This window comes from Aotus nancymaae, unplaced genomic scaffold (genome assembly GCF_030222135.1).
Source record: "Aotus nancymaae isolate 86718 unplaced genomic scaffold, 86718_ANA_hifiasm-v0.15.2.pri h1tg000072l, whole genome shotgun sequence".
NCBI lineage: Eukaryota > Metazoa > Chordata > Mammalia > Primates > Aotidae > Aotus > Aotus nancymaae.
In genome coordinates this window covers 14,757,934-14,778,190 of record NW_026988487.1, presented here as the reverse complement: position 1 = coordinate 14,778,190, position 20,257 = coordinate 14,757,934, and the positions used below count along the sequence as shown (strand labels likewise).

General features: G+C 40.2%; 2 protein-coding genes across 2 annotated transcripts in view; one reads left to right on the top strand and one right to left on the bottom strand.

Annotated features, from left to right (window-relative positions):
- NUFIP2 (nuclear FMR1 interacting protein 2) overlaps positions 1-9,130 on the top strand; it is a 35,974-nt gene extending 26,844 nt beyond the window's left edge. The window contains exon 4 of the mRNA XM_012449314.2: positions 498-9,130. Within this exon, the coding sequence (XP_012304737.2) occupies positions 498-550 (53 nt within the window). The 3' untranslated portion in view covers positions 551-9,130. The remainder of the gene's footprint in view (positions 1-497) is intronic.
- Positions 9,131-10,210: 1,080 nt separating this feature from the next.
- On the bottom strand, positions 10,211-17,914 carry CRYBA1 (crystallin beta A1). Its single transcript, XM_012449315.2, has 6 exons — positions 17,879-17,914; positions 15,521-15,585; positions 14,422-14,540; positions 12,516-12,657; positions 10,899-11,041; positions 10,211-10,491 (listed from the first exon to the last, which is right to left on the bottom strand). Exons 1-6 carry the CDS (start codon positions 17,907-17,909, stop codon positions 10,344-10,346), a joined length of 648 nt encoding a protein of 215 aa, XP_012304738.1. The 5' UTR covers positions 17,910-17,914; the 3' UTR covers positions 10,211-10,343.
- Between the last annotated feature and the right edge of the window lie 2,343 nt (positions 17,915-20,257).

Below are 20,257 nucleotides of genomic sequence, written 5' to 3'. Positions count from 1 at the left end.
GTCCAGTTTTTGGAGACAAATTTTACTTAGATAGTTCTTTGTTAGGCAGTCCACACTGGTTAAAATAAATTTTGACTTCATTTGCTGAAAAATGCAAAAGAAAAATCCCAAGTGTTTCTTTTAATATTGGATTATTGGTGACAAGCTTTTTTTCTGTGGCTGCTGTTTTCAAATACTACACTGCTTTTGTAATCAGTAGAAGTACATAAAACCCTTATTAAGTGGACCCAACCGTCTCTCATCTTTAGGAATTGAGGCTGTCACTGGCTAGAGGACCTGGTACTTGGAACTCATTGGAATTCCAAACAACTACTTTTGGGTTGAGAAACTGGATCATACGTGTGTTGTGTCCCATACAAAGAGGAAATGGGCTTGAAGTTTTGTTTTCGTAAAAAAGGGGGCAGTTTAAGTGATGGTTATTTGGGATTTGTTATTGGAACATGGGCATTTTGAGATTCTAGACCTTATTTTTATTTATTTTTTAACCGTCTCTCTAGATCCCAAAAGGATAATCACTTACAATGAAGCCATGGATAGTCCAGATCAATGAAGGACCAGACTGCCTATTCGTAACCTTTCTGCAGCATTAGAGCCACCGTTCATGGGGGACACAAGGCTTTTATGCTCCTAGATCTTCAACGCAGCAGAGGAACCATAAGTAGAATCACAGGATAATATATACAAATATATATATATACATATATATATATATAGTTATTTAAAAAAAGGCAACTGAAAGTAATTAGACTTCTTAAGGAATCAAATTTATTTCAAGAGACTACACATGGTTATTTAATCTCCGGTACTGAATAGGGTTTTCTTTTTTCTTTTGTTAGTTTTTGTTTTTAAGTGTGAATGCAAGTGATTAATGAATACAGACTTAACAAGTGTGGTTCTAAAGTTCCTGCTGTCATCAACTTGGGCAACAAATGACCCACTGGAAAGGCAAATCCACTCAAAAGATCTCTATCTTGTTCTGTGACTAAAGTGATACACTAATCACGGGGAACCCAGAATGATTCAACATTTTCCCCCCACTCCTCCCTTGATCTTTTTGGTTTTACTTTAAGCCCTGCGAGAATGCTGGATAAATGCCTTGAAGTTAGCAGGGTGTATTTTTTTAGCGAATATGATTTGCATGTCTTGCCAGGAGTTAAGCAGCCTCTGTGGGGTGTTGGGGAAATTCTTTCTTTCTTTTCTTTATTTTTTTGTGGGGTGGGGATTGGGGAGGGCATTGAAGTTCTACAATTCTGGAATAGTTGATGGTACATAGTTAACTTGGCTTTGGTTACATATTGGACTTTTAACAACTGAAGAATCCATGCGTGTCATTTAAAGAAAAGTTGCAGAACAAGCAATTGGCTTAGATATACAATCTGGAAAAATATTCCTGTGCCCATATTTTAATGTAATTGTATAACTGGGAGCAAAAATATATTCTGCTTTTCAACTGTAGGTGCTCCAGACTTGCTCTCTGTCACTAACACTAAATGTGCTGTTTTCCTTGTTTTTCATCAAACATCTAAGACAAACTTACACCTTTCTGTAAATTCTCTTTTAATTTCTCAGCAAAATCTAAAAGGGGAAGAAAAAAGTCCATGAAAACTTTAAAACTTTTCATGTTTTTAGCCAGTGAGAAAGTATTAAACCCTGACTATAGAAGGTGTGTTTTCATGCAAGCTATACTTCTGAGCTTATTAGCTTCTAATTATATCTTAATAAATATATTTTATTACTAGAGCAAAATGGGTTTTTAAGGAAAATAATGTGAAATTCTGGAAATTTTCTTCGGGGCAGAGAAGAGCAGTAGCCCTGTCTTATCATTACATTGCCATCCTGTTGCACTGCAGCTTGTGTATAGCATGCTAAAATAAATTTGTGTGTGTGTGTGCAGAAATTAAGGGTCCAATTGAGATTGGGTGATGTTAGTAGCATAATAAACAAGTTGTCTGGCCTGACACAGCATCACATCACACACACAGAAATTAGTATATCCATGTATGTCAAATACAGGTTAAAATAGCAGGGCATTTATATAAAGAGTTGTAGTCTTCTGATAAAAGTAGACGGGATCCCCTGGGGTATTTGGGGAGAAAGTAACTACTTTTGCTCTACCCCTTTGCTTAAGAAATGTCCAGTTTTGAGTGACTGTAGTATGGATGGGTTTTCTTGTTTTGTTGATTATTTGAGGCTTTTAACAAGTAGTTCATGAAAGAAGCTGTTGGACTCAACATAGAGTAAATATCTTTTTAGTCTGGATTTCTGCCCTGCTTAGATTTTAAAAGTATGAGCATGGATTGCCAATTCCACTTGATGTAAACAAAACTTTTTTTTATACATAATATATATATATATAATAACTTATTGTATCAGTCCAGGTTCAGAAACTTGTGGTAGGCCAGTTCCAGATAGTTTCATTTCACCTGTAAACTGTATCACTTTTACTGATATTGTAATTTTCAAATGTATAATATGTTTACAGATGTGCCCTGCATTTAGTCTGCCTTGTTCCTATTTTGATTTTTGTTGAGTCTCCTGCCTGCTTGCCAAAAGCTAGGATGCTTCAGGCCCATGTACAATTGAAAGCAGAGGCATCCTTGAGCTTTAAAGCATTGAACAAACTGGAAAATGCAACATACCACATAACTGAAGTGAAAAGTCTGTGTTTTTGTGTTTTTTTAAATAAAAATTTTCAAAAAGTTAAAAAAAAAAAAAAGACATACAAGGTTGATTAAAGGGAAAAAAGGCTCCAGTTTGTTTTACAGGTTTTAAAGTTCTGCTGTGTGTTCAATTGCCTTGTGTAACCACTTGTCGCCTTAGGGCCAGATTCCCCTCTCCACTCCCCCTTTTTAAATGTCCATTTTGCTTGCCTGGAGTTTTAAAGTTCTGTCTCACAACTCACAAGAAACTTTCTGGGTTTGTGATATACAGAGGTTGAATGAATATATATTTGAAAAGGAAAAAAACCAAACCCAGCCTCCACCCGAATTAGGCTTTTTAACTTAGAAGCAACACTTGATTAAACGTCTTTAGTAGAAAGCTATTGCTTTCCTAATTTCCTCCCATATCCCTCAGACCTCAGTGTTCAGAGAAGCCAAAAAGAGAATGTATCCCTTCTCTGTCTGTCCAAAGGTTTTTGAGAGTCTTACTTCTAAATGAAACAATGCAACATTTCACTTTGATTTCTCCACAGAAATTTCCTTGATTATATGGTTAGAGGTATATAGTTAGGAATGTCTGTTAACTTTCTGAGAACCCTAGTGCCCCATCATATTAACTGTCAGTATTTTGGGGGTATTAGGTTAATAGACTTAATTGCCTAGGTACAAGCAGGACTTTGGGACAAATCTCTTTGTGCTGTTTGGTAACACTTAACTCTATTTGTTGCAATCTTTCTCCTTAGGTCCTCACACAATTCCTTACAGAGCACTTATTAAAAAAAATCTTAAGTCGATCTGTTTTCTGATTATTTTGTGTAAGCTTCTAAACAAACTTCAGCTGTGATTAATTTAGCACATTTAAATAACGTGTGTTATTGTTTGGTATAAAGAGTTTTCCTTCAACTCAGAGTATTAGTACTGTAGCATAAACCAAATACAGTCTAGAGGGAATTTTTAACATCCCTCCATTATAAAGACTGAAAAAGGGGTGTGTGTGTTTGTGTGTGTGCATGTGTGTATGTATGTGTTGAGTGTGTGAGGGAAAGATGGAGATATTAAAAATTAGTAAATGAATGTGTATAAGACATTAGTATTCAGAGAATGAACTTGTATTTATTTTGTGCCATTTGTTTTCATTACATAGAAAAAAGTCAGGTGGTTTAAATCCTTAAAAGGGTAGTATTGAAAAATGGCACTAAGAATGAAATTATGACCTATTTTTTTAATAGCTATGAAGATACTAATTATGGGTAAAGATTTCTTTTTAAATCTGTTTTGATTATTGTAGGCTTCTGTGTCACATACCACTCTTGTAGGTGTCTTAAATCCCCTTTTCCTGCAAAATACACAGGGTGTATTTATCTTTCTCTTTATTCACCCCCACTTTGCTGAACTGAAGTTAGTTACATAGCCTTTGCTCTAACCTCCTTAGCAGTGAACCTTCACATAAAGTGTATTTACAGCATCTATAGTAGTCAGCCCTTCCTCCTACTTTCTAGGAGGGGATAGCCAATAACTAGGAATTTAGTGACAGGTTTTTTTTTTTTTCCTTGAAATAAATGGCCAGAGAGTTTCTACATTTTAGAATTTTGCTGTCCTCCTTATTCATCTGCTTACCTAGTCATTACTTAATTACAGAAACTTCATAAAGGAAAAGTGCTGCATTGTTTTTACAAATAACAGTTTTTAGGGAAAATATGACAAACCTCAACCTTGGGAGTTGTCCACAATACAACATTTTCAAAAAACATTTCATAGCAGCGTTAGTTTCATACTTGGTGGTTAGGATTGTTGCTTCCCCACATCAGAAGCATCTAATGTTTTATTTTTTGTAATTGCTGTAAACTTTTTTAAAGAAAAAAGCCATTTAGTGTGAAGTTGTCATGTATCAAATGGCTAATTCCACTGTAAATAAGAAGGGAGTCATTTCTGCTAGGCTCTCTTCAGAGAAATAGGTTAAAAGTCTAATTTCCAGGGATTATGAGTATAGTTATGCCACTGGGCCACATTCTCAAATAACAACAGCTGATCCCTCTTGTATAAATATGTTAACTGTGCAGAACAGTTAGCTATAGGACAAATAAAATGGTCTTTAGGGTCAGATTGGTTGATGCCATACCAGTCAAGGTAGAGTGTGATAGGGTAGTATCTTAATAACCCTACCCATGATTTAACTGTTGGATTTGAAAGGAAAAAGTAGGATTTGCTCTTCTCCCCTTACCCCCAACAAAATTTTGCTTAAAAGGGAAAGGCAGAGGAAAAAAAGACTAGAAGCATAAATAGCTCCTCTAAGCTTGCCAGAAGCACATAGCTTAACATTGCTTCTTAATATCAATGTTATTTTTATTAATGTAATTAATCAACAGAGCACCAAGATTCTTTCATGGTGAAAAAAATGGGCTTCTGTTTTGGTATCATAAATGTTTCTTTTAAAATAGACATCACCTGTGTGAGAACCAGGACCACCTGGGAGAGTGATGAATCATTAGCTCCACTCAAAAGCATTGCTTTACTGAGTTTTAAATTAAATTTTACATCATTTTGCTGCTCAAGAAAGATCTTAGAGTAGATAAAAGGATGCCAGCAATAGTGCAGATAGAATTTTCGGTTGTCTGTAGTAAAAACACCCAGTGCAGCATGATTGGTATATTGCTTTTGCATTACTGGGAATGGTAAATCAGTTATGGGCTAGAAACTATAGAAAAGCTATATTCATTTTATAATACTGCAGTATCCCTTTTCTTTTTTTTTTCTTTTTTTTTGAGATGGAGTCTTGCTCTGTCACCAAGGCTGGAGTGCAATGGTGCCATCTTGGCTCACTGCAACCTCCACCTCCCTGGTTCAAGCAGTTCTTCCTGCCTCAGCCTCCCGAGTAGCTGGGATTACAGGTGCACACTCAGATAATGTTTTTGTATTTTTAGTAGAGAACGAGGTTTTACCATGTTGGCCAGACCGGTCTCAAACTCATGACCTCAGGCAATCTGCCCGCCTCGGCCTCCCTGGCATTACAGGTGTGAGCCACCGCACCTGGCCAGTATCCCTTTTCTACAGCCTTATTAAAACAGCTATAAACATTTATTTTCCAATTTAGTTTTACTTTCAGTGCATTTCAAAGTTGTACTCTTAAGACCAACAAGCTAACTTGAGACAAATTATATAGCTTTCCATATACCCATTTTTCCTCAGGTGCTAATCAAAGGCTCTGAAAATGGATACTGCTTTAGTAATGTCTGTTTTATTCTTAAAATGCTTATTTCTTTTGCTAGATGTAAAGATTTGGTGTTAACAAAAGTGATTTTAATATGTAAATATGAATGAATGCCTTTAGTTTACCCATTTGTCTATTATTAGTCTGTGTTCATTTATCCTTCATTAGAGGAGGATCCTTTCATGATCTTGAATACATTTCATTAGATATTGTTGCATTTTAAGAATGAAAATACAACTGTTTTCTGTCTTAGATTAATCCTGCTGCTGCTATGAGAAACTGAAAATCAAGAATGTGATGCACTTTTTACATTACTATATATCATACATATACCATAGGTTGCTTTGATACCTTTCCTGTAGCACAGCCACTAACAAGAGTGAGTTATAATAAAATTCTCTTTGGGAGGGAATCAGTACAAGTAACTAATTCTTAGCTGGTATTGGCCTATGAAGGACAATAACTTAGGAACATAATAATTCTGTTAATAGTACACTTTTTGGCCTTAAATGTCTTCTACTACTGAAAATAGTTTAAATCTTAACTTTGTTTCAATTACTCCCTCTCTCTGCCTCAGAAAGAGGAATTGAGAAGAATGGCTTAAAGGACTTAGTGTCATTGATTTATTGCTGATCTTTTAGAAAACGTTTGTCTATGTAAGCTGGGGACTTATTTTTGTTTGTATATAGAGGAGAAATAATGCTGCCCTGAACCAATCAGATTTAGTTTAAATCAAATCAATCAAAACTCCAGCTATTCTGTTTCTCTTGTATATTTTTACTTAGCAAAGGAAAACTTTAGTGAGAATGCTACTTGACAAAAAGAAAAGTCATTTCTCAAGCATATACCCAAACTTGAAAGTTATTGAACTCAAAATAATGGGTGGGAAACACCAAATGAGGTGGAGGAATATGAGGATGTGTGGGCCAAAGCTACCTGGTTATATTTTGATGTTGCCAATATTATTGCAAAGCCAAAATTTTAATTTGCTTATTATATTTGTTGGCCAGAGGTCTATTTTTATATCAATGTGCCTTGCATGGATATTAAAAAAAAAAAAAAATTGGGAAGGCCATGTAGTAATGCCTGAGATAGTTGATGATTCTTACCACCTCACTAATTTTTCTGCATTATGAAATGCTCATTCTATTGCCCAACTGGTGCTCTGTTTAAGGTTATAGATCTTGTCAAACTGGAACTATTTTATAAGCTGGGGAAGTGATTTACTTTTACTTTTTTTGTTGTATCTTTTTTGTTCTCAGTCTGTTAGTGGCTGTTCTGTAGTGGGAAATAGTAAAAGGATTCTTCACTCCCTTTTCTTCCCCCCTCAGCACCTTCTTCAAGTAATGTGATGACACCATTTTTTGTGTGCTTTGAAAAAAGTTTCAGCTTACTGTCTCCTTTAGTGTTTTAAAGAAGTTATACAAAGCATTGTTTGCAAAATGTAGGGAGATAATGAAGTCCACTTTAATTTGGAATTCTGTGTGAGCTATGATCCAAGTTATCAGCTCTTTCCAACTTAAAAAATTTTTGTTGTTAAAAGCACCTTGCTTAGAAAATTTTAAATATTTATGTCTGCAACAATTGTCTCAAAATATTAAACTGTGCAATTCTTGTCATTTAAAAAAAAAAATCTGAATTCTCCCTAATGTGACTTGTTAGTTTCTCTCTGTATTTCCTGCCAGTGTAAATGTGAAAGCTTTGCTTGCATTACGTTTTAGAAATGCATTTTGCACACTCGAATTTTGCCGAAGCTCCGTGAAAAGGTTAGATCTAAGTAGATGAATAAAGCTATGCACATGTTTTGAAAGTTTAATTTGTGTGTCATTACCAAAAGTGACCTATTTGTCCTTATTACTTTGCTGTTCTTAGCTTTACCATCTTTGGAAACTTGGCTTAAAGTTATATAGTTCTGGGCTAGCTCATCAGTGGAACTAGGAGAGAGGAAAACTGGCACCTATTTTAATAAAGTTCAATTTAAATGAGAGCTTGACTTGTATCTATTAAAGGGCTTTTCTTGAAACAGGGCAGTTTTATCGGCTTTACAAATCATTGGATGCTCTTCCTTAGTAATATTTTGTTTTATTTGATCAAATAGAAATGGAAGATAATTCAAACTGAAATGAAAGACCCTTTGTCACCTGGAACTTGGTGACAATTTTATGTCTTAAAGCTGTTTTAAAGGTAGGATAGCCTTTTTTACCTTTATTGCTTTAGCATAAATTTGGTTTACTGAATGACTGGTTTGAGATTAAAATTATTCTGTTGTTTGTAAGATCAAAGCACAGGTTGTTTTAAAGATAACATGTATCTTTTCAAAAATTGCTTAATCTGATTATAGCAAGTTTAGAAATTGGTTCAAGTGCTGCAGTCTGCATGTGCTAAATAGCTTTACTTTGTGTGTGTGTGTACTTATAAAGTCTTTTTTTTTTTCTTGTCATTGCTTCAGGACCTTTGTAGGAGAGGCTAATATGTTTAAGTAGATGTTACTGATGGCATTTTCCCCATGCTCCTACATATAAAATAATTATTTCCATTTTATAGCTTTTTCAATATACAGAAGAGCGTTACTTCTTCAAGTATGTTGTTGACTTTGAGGACACAGCAAAACCCTTCTATATGTATCTTCATTGATAGTGGAAGTTAAAAACTAAGTCATTCAGTTAAGACTCAAAAGGTGACCCATAACTGCATGGCCTTAAAAGGCAGAAATGCAAGTGTGTAGCAAGTATCATCTTGGATGGCTATGGTTCCTCTTCGCATCTGTCAGTAGTTCACTTGTGTTCAGTCTTAGAACGTATTGGAAGAGCAAAGTAATTTCTCTGTCTTGTGCAGAGGCACTTAGGAGCTGAGTTACCTCTTAATCTAGGGGAATGGATAGTAAGCGGAGTACAGTTATGTTAAAGGATGTTTTCCCTTCCCCCTCTCAAAAAAAAGTTTCAATATTTGCTTTGCCCAGTCAAAGATAGGTCTTTTCTAGATATAAGAACAGTGACCAGAAATTTGCCCTTTTGCTAAATGCTTAGGTATTTGCTATAGCTGTTTCTGATGTCATGGATTCTGAGGAAGTGTCAGTTACATGATAATCTTCCTTTATTGATGTCTTACTTCATGTTCAGTGTTTTAAAAATATAAATTACAAACACTCTACAACCATACCCAGATTTACTTATTTTATCAGAAAAAAAACTTGAGAAATTTGTAGATCAAATTGAGAGACAATAAGTGTACATTGTTGAATAAAAAATTTTAAAGTTTCTGAGGTGTTTGTTATCTTTTGTGTGCTTTAATTTTTTTTAAAAAAGTCCTTAGTGATGAATCTTAAATGCAGCTGATAAAACGTAAAAAAAAAAAAAAAAATACTGAAACTAAGTTTGTGACATTGATAATGATTTTTTTCCCAAAGTGTCAGATGTATGAAGAATTTAAGTCTTAAGTGTACTATGGTCCTATGATTAAAAAAAAAATTTTTTTTTAATCATTCAGGTTTTTACAGTGCTTAGAATTGGCATGCTTATTGAAAAATCCAAAGCTATCCTGGATTTTTGTAGGACGTTGAGCCTTATGCTCTTCCAAATGAAATAAATCAAAATTGAGCTAAGCAGTTAAGCGACTAGAATGTTAAGCTGCCAAGATTCTGGATTTGAATTTATTCATAACTTAATGTTGAAATATGTGGCAGTACACACTGGAGAAAATTCTGTTTCTTTAGTACTGATTTGTCACAAGGTGAAAGGAAAATCAGTGCCAACTTCAACATTAGAAAGAGCAGGAGACGGGAGGACAAAGGACATAAAAACATTTACTGAAAGTGTGTCAGTCACTATAGAGATTGATAACATTTAGGTCATGTGGTTTATTCTTTGAGATAAGGAATAATTGTCCTTGGCCTGGTAAGTGGCTTGCAAGGACACAAAAGAGAATGTGGAGATTTATGGAGAATTTATGAGATTTATGAGAATTTAAAAATTCTCATCCAGGCGGGCACAGAGGCTCAACACCTGTATTTCCAGCACTTTGGGAATCTGCAGTGGATGGATCACTTGAGCCTGGGTTCGAGACCAGCCTGGGCAACATAGTGAGACCCCCCCCTCATCCTACAAAAAATACAATAGTTATCCTGGCATGGTGGCAGGTGCCTGTAGTCCCAACTACTCAGGAGGCTGAGGCAGGAGGATCACTGGAACCTGGGAGATGGATGCTGCAGTAAGCCAGATCACACCACTGCACTCCAGCCTGGGTGACAGTGAGACCCTGTCTCAACAACAACAATTATCCACATAGGTGTGATTTATGTGAAGCATGGTAGTTAATTCAGTCTACAAAGTTTTGTGTTTTTTTTAATGACATTTATTGTGGATTTCAGCGGCTAACGTTTGAAAGCAATGTCTGTGAGCAGAACATAAAACTCATTCTAGAGTGCTTAGCAAGGTCTCATGCCTTAAGGAATTCTTGTACTTGGAGCTTTTAATCCATTACTGTTGGATTCGGCGAATCGATTGGATCTGGGAAGTCTGGGCATGAGAGCCCCACTCTCTCCAGTGTTTATAGTCTCCTCCGTGATGGTCACATTCCAAGATATACTGATACCCACGATATCCAGGATATTGGTAGCAAACCCAGCTAGGAAATTCAAAGTACATTGCATTATTAAAACTAGGAATCTGGTTAACACCCCAAAACCTGAACCTCTTTCCTCAACACAATGAAATGGGATGCTTTTAGGCTTAGAAAAAGCCATCCTAAATGTGTCAGGCGCTATTTGTAAGCATAATATGGCTACAGCTAGTTAATTAGCCTTAATCTTGAAAAGAGGTGTAAGTAGTAAACATAAATTCTTCCTTAGAGGCATGTCTGGGGGAGAAAAATCTGTAACTTTAAGGGGTAGTTGGTGTAAAGAACTTGAGATTTAAAATTCTGTATAACTAGAAAGTGACATACTGATACATATGAAATCTGATAAAAACGACCAGGGATGCAACCCCAGGGAATTACTTTGAAATCTATTCCAACCCTGTTTTTATACTTACGCCCCACTTTGTATCTTCATGGAGCCAACTTCATTGTTGAACCAGCCCATGGCTTGCAAGGAGGGGTAGTCGTCAGAGATCTCCCACTGGCGTCCAATAAAGTTTTCCTTCTCAAAGATGGTCATCTTAGACTCTTTATGATTCTGTAATTCAGAAATTGTTTTAAAATGTTTAATACTAGTCCTATGGCTGTCATTCTTTTATGTTTTTTAAAATTGGAACGCTTTATTTTTTGGGTTGCACAAGGATGCACATGATTACTGATTTTAAAAAGATTAAGGCAACAGATTTATAAGAAAAAAGTTACCATAATTTTGTTCCAATTTAAATACCATAGCATTTAGAATGTACAAATAACTGATATACTATTTTGGAACAATGAGAATTTGACAGTGGGAAAAAGTACTAGCAAGATGCAGCCAACCAAGGGACTAATATTCACTAATGTGAAAAAACATTCACAAATTAATACAAAAAGTAAGCCGAAATATGCATGTGTGTGCTTGCGTGTGTATGTGTGTTGAAAATAACCTGTGTGTCCAGTAAGGGACATGAATACTACACAAGCATTAAAAGGCAGAGACTAACCTGTATAAACTTCAGAAACAGACAAAACTGTTTGGCGATAGAAAGTGGTAGGAGAGCAATTGAGTGGAAAGGGACACCAGGGAACTATGATGGCATGTTACTTACGTGTTTAGGGTGTTGGTTACATGGGTCTATATATTTTTAAAAACTCATGAGAATATGCACTTAGGATCTTTGCATTTTACTGTATGTCAGTTATACCTTAGGGTGAGCAAATGAAATGTTTTTAAAAGTGAGATTGAAATCACTTCCAGATAGGGAAGTATTTTTTTGGTTTAGAGCTAGTTAGGTTAACTTCTCCACCAGTTGAATTTTGGCAAGACTTGGACCAAGGTAAGATTATTAACCAAAATCATGAGAAACTCACATATAGACTGAATATTTGGAAAGGTTCTAGCCCAGCCTCACTCCTAATACAGGGATCATTTTCAATATACGCCTCAAGGTCATTCTGCTTTCTGCTTGAACTCTTCCAAAGACCAGAAACATCCCAGCCTGGAGCATTGTGGAGTAATACTTAAGTGTTAGGAACAAGATGATTATTATCAATCAACGTAGATAGATACTGGATGACTTGCCTGTTTCTTCAGTCATTCCCACTTACTGAAAGGTTACTTCAGCATTTCCCTGTTTCTGCAGTAAAATGTTACACAGATTGAAATTTAACTGGTCAAGGATTTCTTTTTCTTTCTTTTTTTTTCCCCCTCAAACACTGCTCAGTAAGGATTTACTTTTTACTACAGGGTAAGCACTTTTACTCATTTACTCGTGTTTCGCAAGTTTACTAGGCTCTTGAGTATCAACTTATTGCCACCTGTAAGACTCTTACTTTTAGCTTAAGGGAAATACCACTTGGTGCAGAAAAATCAAATAGGCTTAGAAGAGAAAGCAATGTTTTCTTTTTTTTTTTTTTCTCTTTTTTCCTGCCACAATCAGCATAACTGATGAGAAATAACATGAATGTCAGTCTGTCCACACCCTCTTGTCCCATCCCTCATATGCACAGAAGTGGAAATTTCAGAGACTCACAGCTGAACAGATGGGGCGGAAGGACATGAGACGCTCAATGTGGTAGGCATTACTCCCACTCCAGGCATCCCAGCGAGGGTATTCTCCTCTCTCCAGGATAAACTGTTGCCCACAGAAGCTGGTATGCTCATAACCAATCCAGCTGCCAAAGACATGTAGTGTTGTTTGTTCATGGTGTTCAAAGCCTATATGGCCTTGGGGAGAAGGCATCTTTCGTTTTAGATAAGTGGGGTAAAATACCAAGCCAATCCCAGTAGAGCTGTGCAAAGTAATTTATCACAAGAGGTGGGGAATTCATTGACAGCTATACTAAGCAGGTTTGTGAATGTGATAATTTGTTTTTGGATTATCACTGAAACGGTCTATCTACTTCACTGGTCTGAGTGGAGTGTATTAGCAAAGTCAATCTAAAATTCTATTTCCTGGCTGGGTGTGGTGGCTCATGCCTGTAGTCCCAACACTTCAGGAGGCCAAGGCAAGCGGATCTCTTGAGCCCATAAGTTCGAGACCAGCCTGGGAAACATGGTGAAAGCCTATCTACAAAACTCAAAAGTTAGCCAGGCGTAGTGGTGCACACCTACAGACCCAGCTATTCAGGGGACTGAGCGGGGAGGGTCGCTTGAGCCTGGGAGGTGGCGGCTGCAGTGAGCCGTGATCACGCCACTGCACTGCAGCCTGGGCAACAGAGTGACATCTTGTCTCAAAAAAAAAAAAAATGTTTTTTCTTTTTCTTCAAGTCACCTATTCTCTACCTGGTTCAGGATCTAATAACTGACTATTGAAAGCTTGTCCAACCCGTGGGCCAAGGGCTGCATGTGGCCCAAGACAGCTTTGAATGCAGCCCAACACAAATTTATAAACTTTCTCAAAACATTATGAGCTTGTTGTTGTTGTTAGCTCCTCAGCTATCGTTAGTGTATTTTATATGTGGCCCAAGATAATTCTTCCAGTGTGGCCCAAGGAAGCCAAAAGATTGGACACCCCTGGACTATTGCTTTGACTCAAGCCAAATGTGTTGGCTTTTTCCTAAGAAAGCACAGGGATGAACAGGCAACTGATGGGTTACTAGTCTCTTTTTTCCTATGACTTGCGAGTTCTTTCTCCTAGTGGCCCATTACCTATGCTTAATTTATTGAAACACTCAGCTTAGTTTTTAACAATTGGGTCTCAGTGATGACACCTTAAAGTATTACTTGTTTTAAAGGACTGAAGAGCTTGATTTTGGTGGCAAGCAACTTGTGGAAGCCTATTCACATGTAAGGCCAGTTCTGCCTAGGTCAAGGGCGAGTCTTTTCCTTAGGTGTTTTCAGGCTAATGATAAAGGCTTACCCTGCCAAGAGTCAGAAGACAGAAATGAGAGGGTCTCCCTCACCAAGATTAACCATCAACAAGAAACTGCCTGAAAGATGAATCAGGAACTAACATGTCTCTGGAGTCGTGGGGTTGAGGTTTCATTTTTCATAGAGAAATTAGCTAACAGTGTCTGCTCTGGGACATGCAGGAGGAGAGTTAGCCATAAAGAGGCAGCCACACCACTTGACAAATTCTTCTCTACCGATTTTCTGCAGGCAAGAAAAACTCAAGGATCTTGTGGCTGTTCTGAGGGCACCCTAGGTAGTAACCTGTGAGCTCCAGAAACAAAACTCTGATTACTGCCATTGCCCCACCTCATTGTATGTATTTCTTTTTCCACTCCCCAAAATCTAGTACCAAGCCACTGAGAACCTCACGTTCCTTCTAGCTTTGGCTTACTGAATTACACGTGTAGTGATTTCTTTCGAGGCCTCTCTCCAAGAAATGATTAGAGCCTAGAGGAACATCTCTCTTCCCCTCTCCCCACCCTGTGGTCCCATGTCTGAAGGGACCTGAAATAAGGGGCTGCAGTTCTGCAGAGGTCCATACTCACGCGCCACTTTCCACCTTGAGGGACCGGACATTATCAAAACTGTGCTCAGAGACGTTTGGGCAGGAGCTGGTGAACTCCATCCTCTTGCCCTGAAAGTTCTCCTGATCATAGATGGTTATCTGAAATGGGATTGAATGGCTCAAGAGAGCTAGAACCTGGTACGTCAGAAAAAACAGGCCCAACTCAGCACCTTAACTTGTGTCTGACTGTGTTTTCTGTCACCAGCTGTAGCCTGGGATGTCTGATGAGGTCTCTTCCAGAGTAGACAGGGCAGGAAGGGGTTTGAATTAATGCCACTAGTTGGTGTTCATATGCCCAGACTAGGGATGAGGTGGAGGAGGGAATGGTTTATGATAGGAATGGTCTGCCAAGGATAATAGCTAGACCAATGGACAGGCCAAGGACTTACGGATTCCTATTCCACCACAGTTCCTTCATAAGCATGGCCCAGAGGCCAGGATTCTAGGAGTCTGAGGAGCTTCCTATAGATTCTTAGCTTCTCCAGACACACCTTCTATAGAAACCTAGAGTGTAAAGGAGAGTTGTGGTCAACCCTTTTTGTACTTTGAACTAAAACCTGGCTCATGGGCCTGGCCAGAGGACCACTCCCAAAGCCGTGAGGTGGCCTCAGAGTTGACCCAAAAGGGGAGTGGGGAGTGTTGGGGAGAGGCCAGTGAGAGGTCTGAGGATCAGCCACTTTGGCCAATGGTTAAAGCCAACCTCAGGCTGGGAGGCTGAGTCCAGTGATATATTTAGGATCTAGTAGTAAATCTCTTTATGGGCCCTCATTTTCTCCATGGACATAGTCTTTGCTGGGCTGCTGTATTTTAAGATGATTGTAGCAGTGGGGAGGAGAAAGGAGTTAGGAAACTAGATATCATCTCCCACCCATCATTGGTGTCCAGAGTCATCCTTCCTTTGTCCAATGGGACATCCTAGAGATCCTTCCTTTGACAGCACCTGGAGCTTGTGTGGACCCTTCCCCTACAGACTGGGATTTTACTGGTTGGTCACTGCCTCATGGATGAGCGCAGGCCTGGGGCCTGCTCTGTGCAACATCTCACCCCTGCCCTGTTGGACGTGATGTGGGTAGGCTTACCTTCCATGGCCCCAGGGACCCCGGCGTAGGGTTGGTCTGAGCCATCTTGGTGGTTGGAAGGGTTTCTGGAAGATAGAGCACACCCAAGTGATATGGCCTCTGGGGAGGAGGGTGAGGTGAGAAAATACCTCGAAAGGTAAAGGAGACTTGAAGTGTGCAAGACAGACTTTGGTTGGAATTCTGGCTCTGTCACTCACTAGCTGAACCTCAGGGGTTTGTTGTTGTTGCTGCTTTTGAAGACAGTCTCGCTCTGTCGCCCAGGCTGGAGTGCAGTGGCGCAATCTCAGCTCACTGCAACCTCCGCCTCTCAGTTTCAAGCAATTCTTCTGCCCCAGCCTCCTGAGTAGTTGGGACTACAGGCACATGCCGCCACACCTGGCTAATTTTTTTTTTTTTTTTTTTTTTGGTATTTTTAGTAAAGAGAGGGTTTCACCATGTTGCCCAGGCTGGTCTTGAACTCCTGAGCTCAGGCAATCCGCCTGCCTCGGCCTCCCAGAGGATTACAGGCATGAACCACCGCGCCTGGCCTGTTGTTGCTGTTTTGAGACAGGCTCTTGCTCTGTCTCCCAGGCTGGAGTGCAATAGTGTAATCTCACCTCACTGCAACCTCTACCTCCCAGGGTCAAGTGATCCTCCGCCTCAGCCTCCCAAGTAGCTGGGACTATAGGCACACACCACCGTGCCCAGCTAGTTTTTGTATTTTTAGTAGAGATGGGGTTTCACTATGTTGGCCAGGCTGGTCTTGAACTCCTGACCTCAAGTGATCCACCCACATCAGCCTCCCAAAGTGTTGGGATTACAGATGTGAGCCACCGCGCCCAGCCTGAGCCTCAATTTTTCCATTGGTAGAGCTTCAACATGCAGAGTTATTGTAAGGATCAGAAACAATCATGCAGGTAAAGCACTGACAAGCATTGTGACCCTGTCCTCTCATTTGCTTCCAGGTGACAGTATTGCCTCTGTCCGCAGTAGAAACTCTTTGGCAACCACCTAAGCCAGACCCCTCATGTGACTGGCCAAACAGCCAGCTATGCCAGGATTCCCAAGCCCCAAACTCCCTCGTAACCCTTCATGGTCTCATCTTCATCTGGCTCCTTTCTGCTTTTCTATCTCTTAGATCCTACCCAGCCTTGACCTTGCCTCCTCAGAGACTTTCCTGCCTTCTCCAGCCCACAGCCACTTGCTTTCTTTCTTGATTTTTAGCACTCTTCACAGTACCAATCTGTGTTCTGGTTGAATGTCTTGGTGAGCACCTCAGTGGCAAGGCCTGGGTCTTCTGGGGGATTGGTATAGCCACGTGCTAAGCACATGTTGGGATGGGGGATGGGGGGACATTGGAAAAGACTTCTTGAAGGAAAGTGAAGAAGAAAAGAGTTATAGGCCGGGCGTGGTATCTTATGCCTGTAATCCCAGCACTTTGGGAGGCCGAGGTGGGTGGATCACCTGAGATCTGGTGTTTCAGACCATCCTCGCCAACATGGCGAAACTCTGTCTCTGCTAAAAAACACAAAAATTAGCTGGGCATGGTGGCAGTTGCCTGTAATCCCAGCTACTCGGGAGGGTGAGGCAGGAGAATCACTTGAACCGGGAGGCAGAGGTTTCAGTGACCCAAGATTGCACCATTGCACTCTAGCCTGGGAGACAGAGCAAGACTCTGTCTAGGAAAAAAAAAAAAACAACAGAAAAGAGTTATAATAGTTACCATTCAACAATGGCTATCTACACATCCAGCCCTGTTTTAAATGCTTTACATGCATTCACCATTTAATCTTCACACAAAGCCTATGAATTAAGAATGATCATTATCCCCATTTTACACATGAGGATACTGAGGCTCATAGAGGTTAGGTAGACAGTAAAGATGGTAAGATGAGTTAAAAAAAAAGAAGGACAGGAGCAAGAAAGAGGAAGGAAAAGAGCGGGGAGGAAGGGAAGAGGGAAGACAGGCCGGTGTGTATCTGTGTATCAGGTTTCTTGACTTAGGAAAGATATTCATGGCCCTCCATCTGGCTGGTATCGGGCCCAGGAATGATGTGTGTAAACTCTGTAATATATCTTTCCATTCGGAATATCTGAATAAGCAACATTTTCCTGGTCCTGCCCCCATACCTTCTCCGTGCTCATTTCTTGGGGGCCCATGCCCACCCCCAGCCTTGGTTGCTAGGGCAGTGGTTATTACTATATAAGTGACTCCTCTTGACATGACAAGAGAAGGCTGCCTTCCCCCAGAGTTCCCTACTCTTCTCCAGCTACCCTAGAAGGCTCTACACAGTAGGCAGGAGAACTGAGCCCTCTCCTGGGCATGTCTCTGCAGGGCAAGGAGAAGAAGGGCAAGGGCACCCTGAGGGCCTTACTCACCCAGCTCCTGCTGCACAGTCTGGGTCTCCATCTGGTGCCACTTGCTCTGTGGCCTCCCTCTTTATAGCCCTGCGGCCTCTGGCCTCTGGCCCTGTCAGCACTCTGCTTTCCCTCTGTCTTTGTTCCCCCTGATCCCCAGAGCTTTGGTGGCTCAGCTTGCTGGGCAGGCATCCCTCAGGTCTTTGTTTAAACCAGAGATACAGAAATCCAGAGAGGCCCCACTGTTACGGGCATGGCTGGCTGCTGCAGGCCTTGGCTGCTATAGTCTTAATCTCAGAGCAGCTAGGGGGTGAGGGCAGAGGTCTCTGCCATGAGAATTTGTCTCTTGTCCTTCCCCAGATTCCTCACACCACCTTAGGATCTTCCTAAGACCCTGGGAGACCCCATGTCATATCAAACACATCAAAATGCACCTCACTTCCATACAGGATATACATTTCTTGTTGTTAAAAAATGTGAAGGAATTATTATAATTCTGAACTCTATTGAGAAAAAAAACGGTTCATTGTATTCTTGGGAATCTTTATTATGTTGTATTTATATATAACTATGTAAGAGTTGGCTTCAATTATAGTTGACTAGCAGACATGAGTCTCTCTGTAGCTATTTTATTAAATATTCATTTTAACTTTGCAATTTTCTTTTAAAATTTTGGAGCATAACTTTAGGGGTTTTTAAAAAAAAAATTTATTTTTTAATAGAGACATGGTTTCACCATGTTGGCCAGGCTGGCCTCAAACTCCTGACCTCAGGTGATCCACCCACCTCAGCCTCCCAAAGTGCTGGGATTACAGGCGTGAGTCACTGTGCCCCCACCAACTTTAGGGTTTTTTAAAAGAATTAAACCTTTTGTTGAATAATTCCTATATATTAGACATGTGCTAAATATTTTTACTTGAAAAGTTTGAATTAAATACTTTTCCACAACCACCACAACAGTGCCGTTTTCACCTCCGTTTTCCAGATGAAAAAACTGAGACGGAGAACAATCAAGTGACTTGCCTAAGGTCACAATATTAATAACGGCAGAGCCAAGACTCAAACCCAGTTCTAACCAACCCCAAAGTCACTACCCTGCACTGGCCCTCCCTCAGGAGTAATGCAGAAATGGCCCAAAAAAATTCCAGGAGAGGAAAGAGACCTCCCTGGCTAAACTGCAGTTCTGCATATAAACACTGAGCATATGATGAATGCAAGTTATCTGTTTCGAAAGGGGAAGGAGCCTAGAAATGAAGCAATTTTTCCTCCTCAAATGATCTTGGCTGTCTGTCCCTTTGTCTTCAATGTTAATTGCTTTCACCATTCTGCTCCCAAACAGCCCATGTCCCACATCAGTTCCAGGAGGAAAGGGCTCTTTCAACCTGCGAGTAATCTTTGGGCAGCAGTAGGAAGGGGAAGAAGGCAACCCTCTGAATATCTCCTTTGGACTCACCATCTAGATGTAAAGGGTTCACCTGCTCCATCTCAGATTCCCAGGGGCTTCCCTGTGAAGTTGTCTAGGCAAGCGGTGATAGGGACCTAGATGTTCTTGCTTCTCCCCTCTAGCTCACCCAGGCCAGGGGCGAGAATTCCCGCCATCTACACCTTCAAAACCATTTTTTTTTTTCTTTTTGAGATGGAGTCTTGCTCTGTCGCCCAGGCTGGAGTGCAGTGGCATGATCTCGGCTCACTGTGACCTCTGCCTCCCAGGTTCAAGTGATTCTCCTGCCTCAGTCTCCTGAGTGGCTGGGGTTACAGGAACCTGTTACCACACCCAGCTACTTTTTTTGTATTTTTAGTAGAGACTGGTTTTCACCATGTTGGCCAGGCTGGTCTCGAACTCCTGACCTCAAGTGATCCACCCACTTCGGCCTCCCAAAGTGCTGGGATTACAGATATGAGCCACCATGCCTGGTCAAGTTTGGGGTTTTAATGTATTGTTTTAGGTCTTTGGAAATCTCACAGGCCCAAGGTAACTTAAAGGGTAAAATGACTTCTCCCAGAAACTTGGGGACACTTGAGGGTAAAGTAGGGGAATCGTGGGCCTCCCCAGGGGCTCTGAAGGAGAAGATGTGTTCTTCAAGCATCACAGATATTGTGAGAAGCAAGAGGCTGCAATGGATGTGGAGGGCTTTGAGCCAGGCAGATGTGGGTTGAAATCCCAGCTTCCCTGCTAGGAGATTTAAAGCAAGTCACTCAGCCTCTCTCAACCTCAAAAATAGAGAGAATAGGCCGGGCACAGTGGCTCACGCCTGTAATCCCAGCACTTTGGGAGGCCGAGGCGGGTGGATCACGAGGTCAAGAGATTGAGACCATCCTGGTCAACATGGTGAAACCCCGTCTCTACTAAAAATACAAAAAATTAGCTGGGCATGGTGGCGCTTGTCTGTAATCCCAGCT

What these genes read in the sequence shown, in the direction of transcription:
- CRYBA1 (XM_012449315.2), bottom strand. Translation starts at nt 17,909, where the DNA reads ATGGAGACCCAGACTGTGCAGCAGGAGCTGG. An exon ending in CTCAAGGTGGAAAGTGGCGC is followed by an intron (nt 12,658 to 14,421) that starts GTGAGTATGGAC and finishes TGTCTTTGGCAG; the next exon opens with CTGGATTGGTTATGAGCATA. An exon ending in ATGAAGATACAAAGTGGGGC is followed by an intron (nt 10,492 to 10,898) that starts GTAAGTATAAAA and finishes TGAATTTCCTAG; the next exon opens with CTGGGTTTGCTACCAATATC.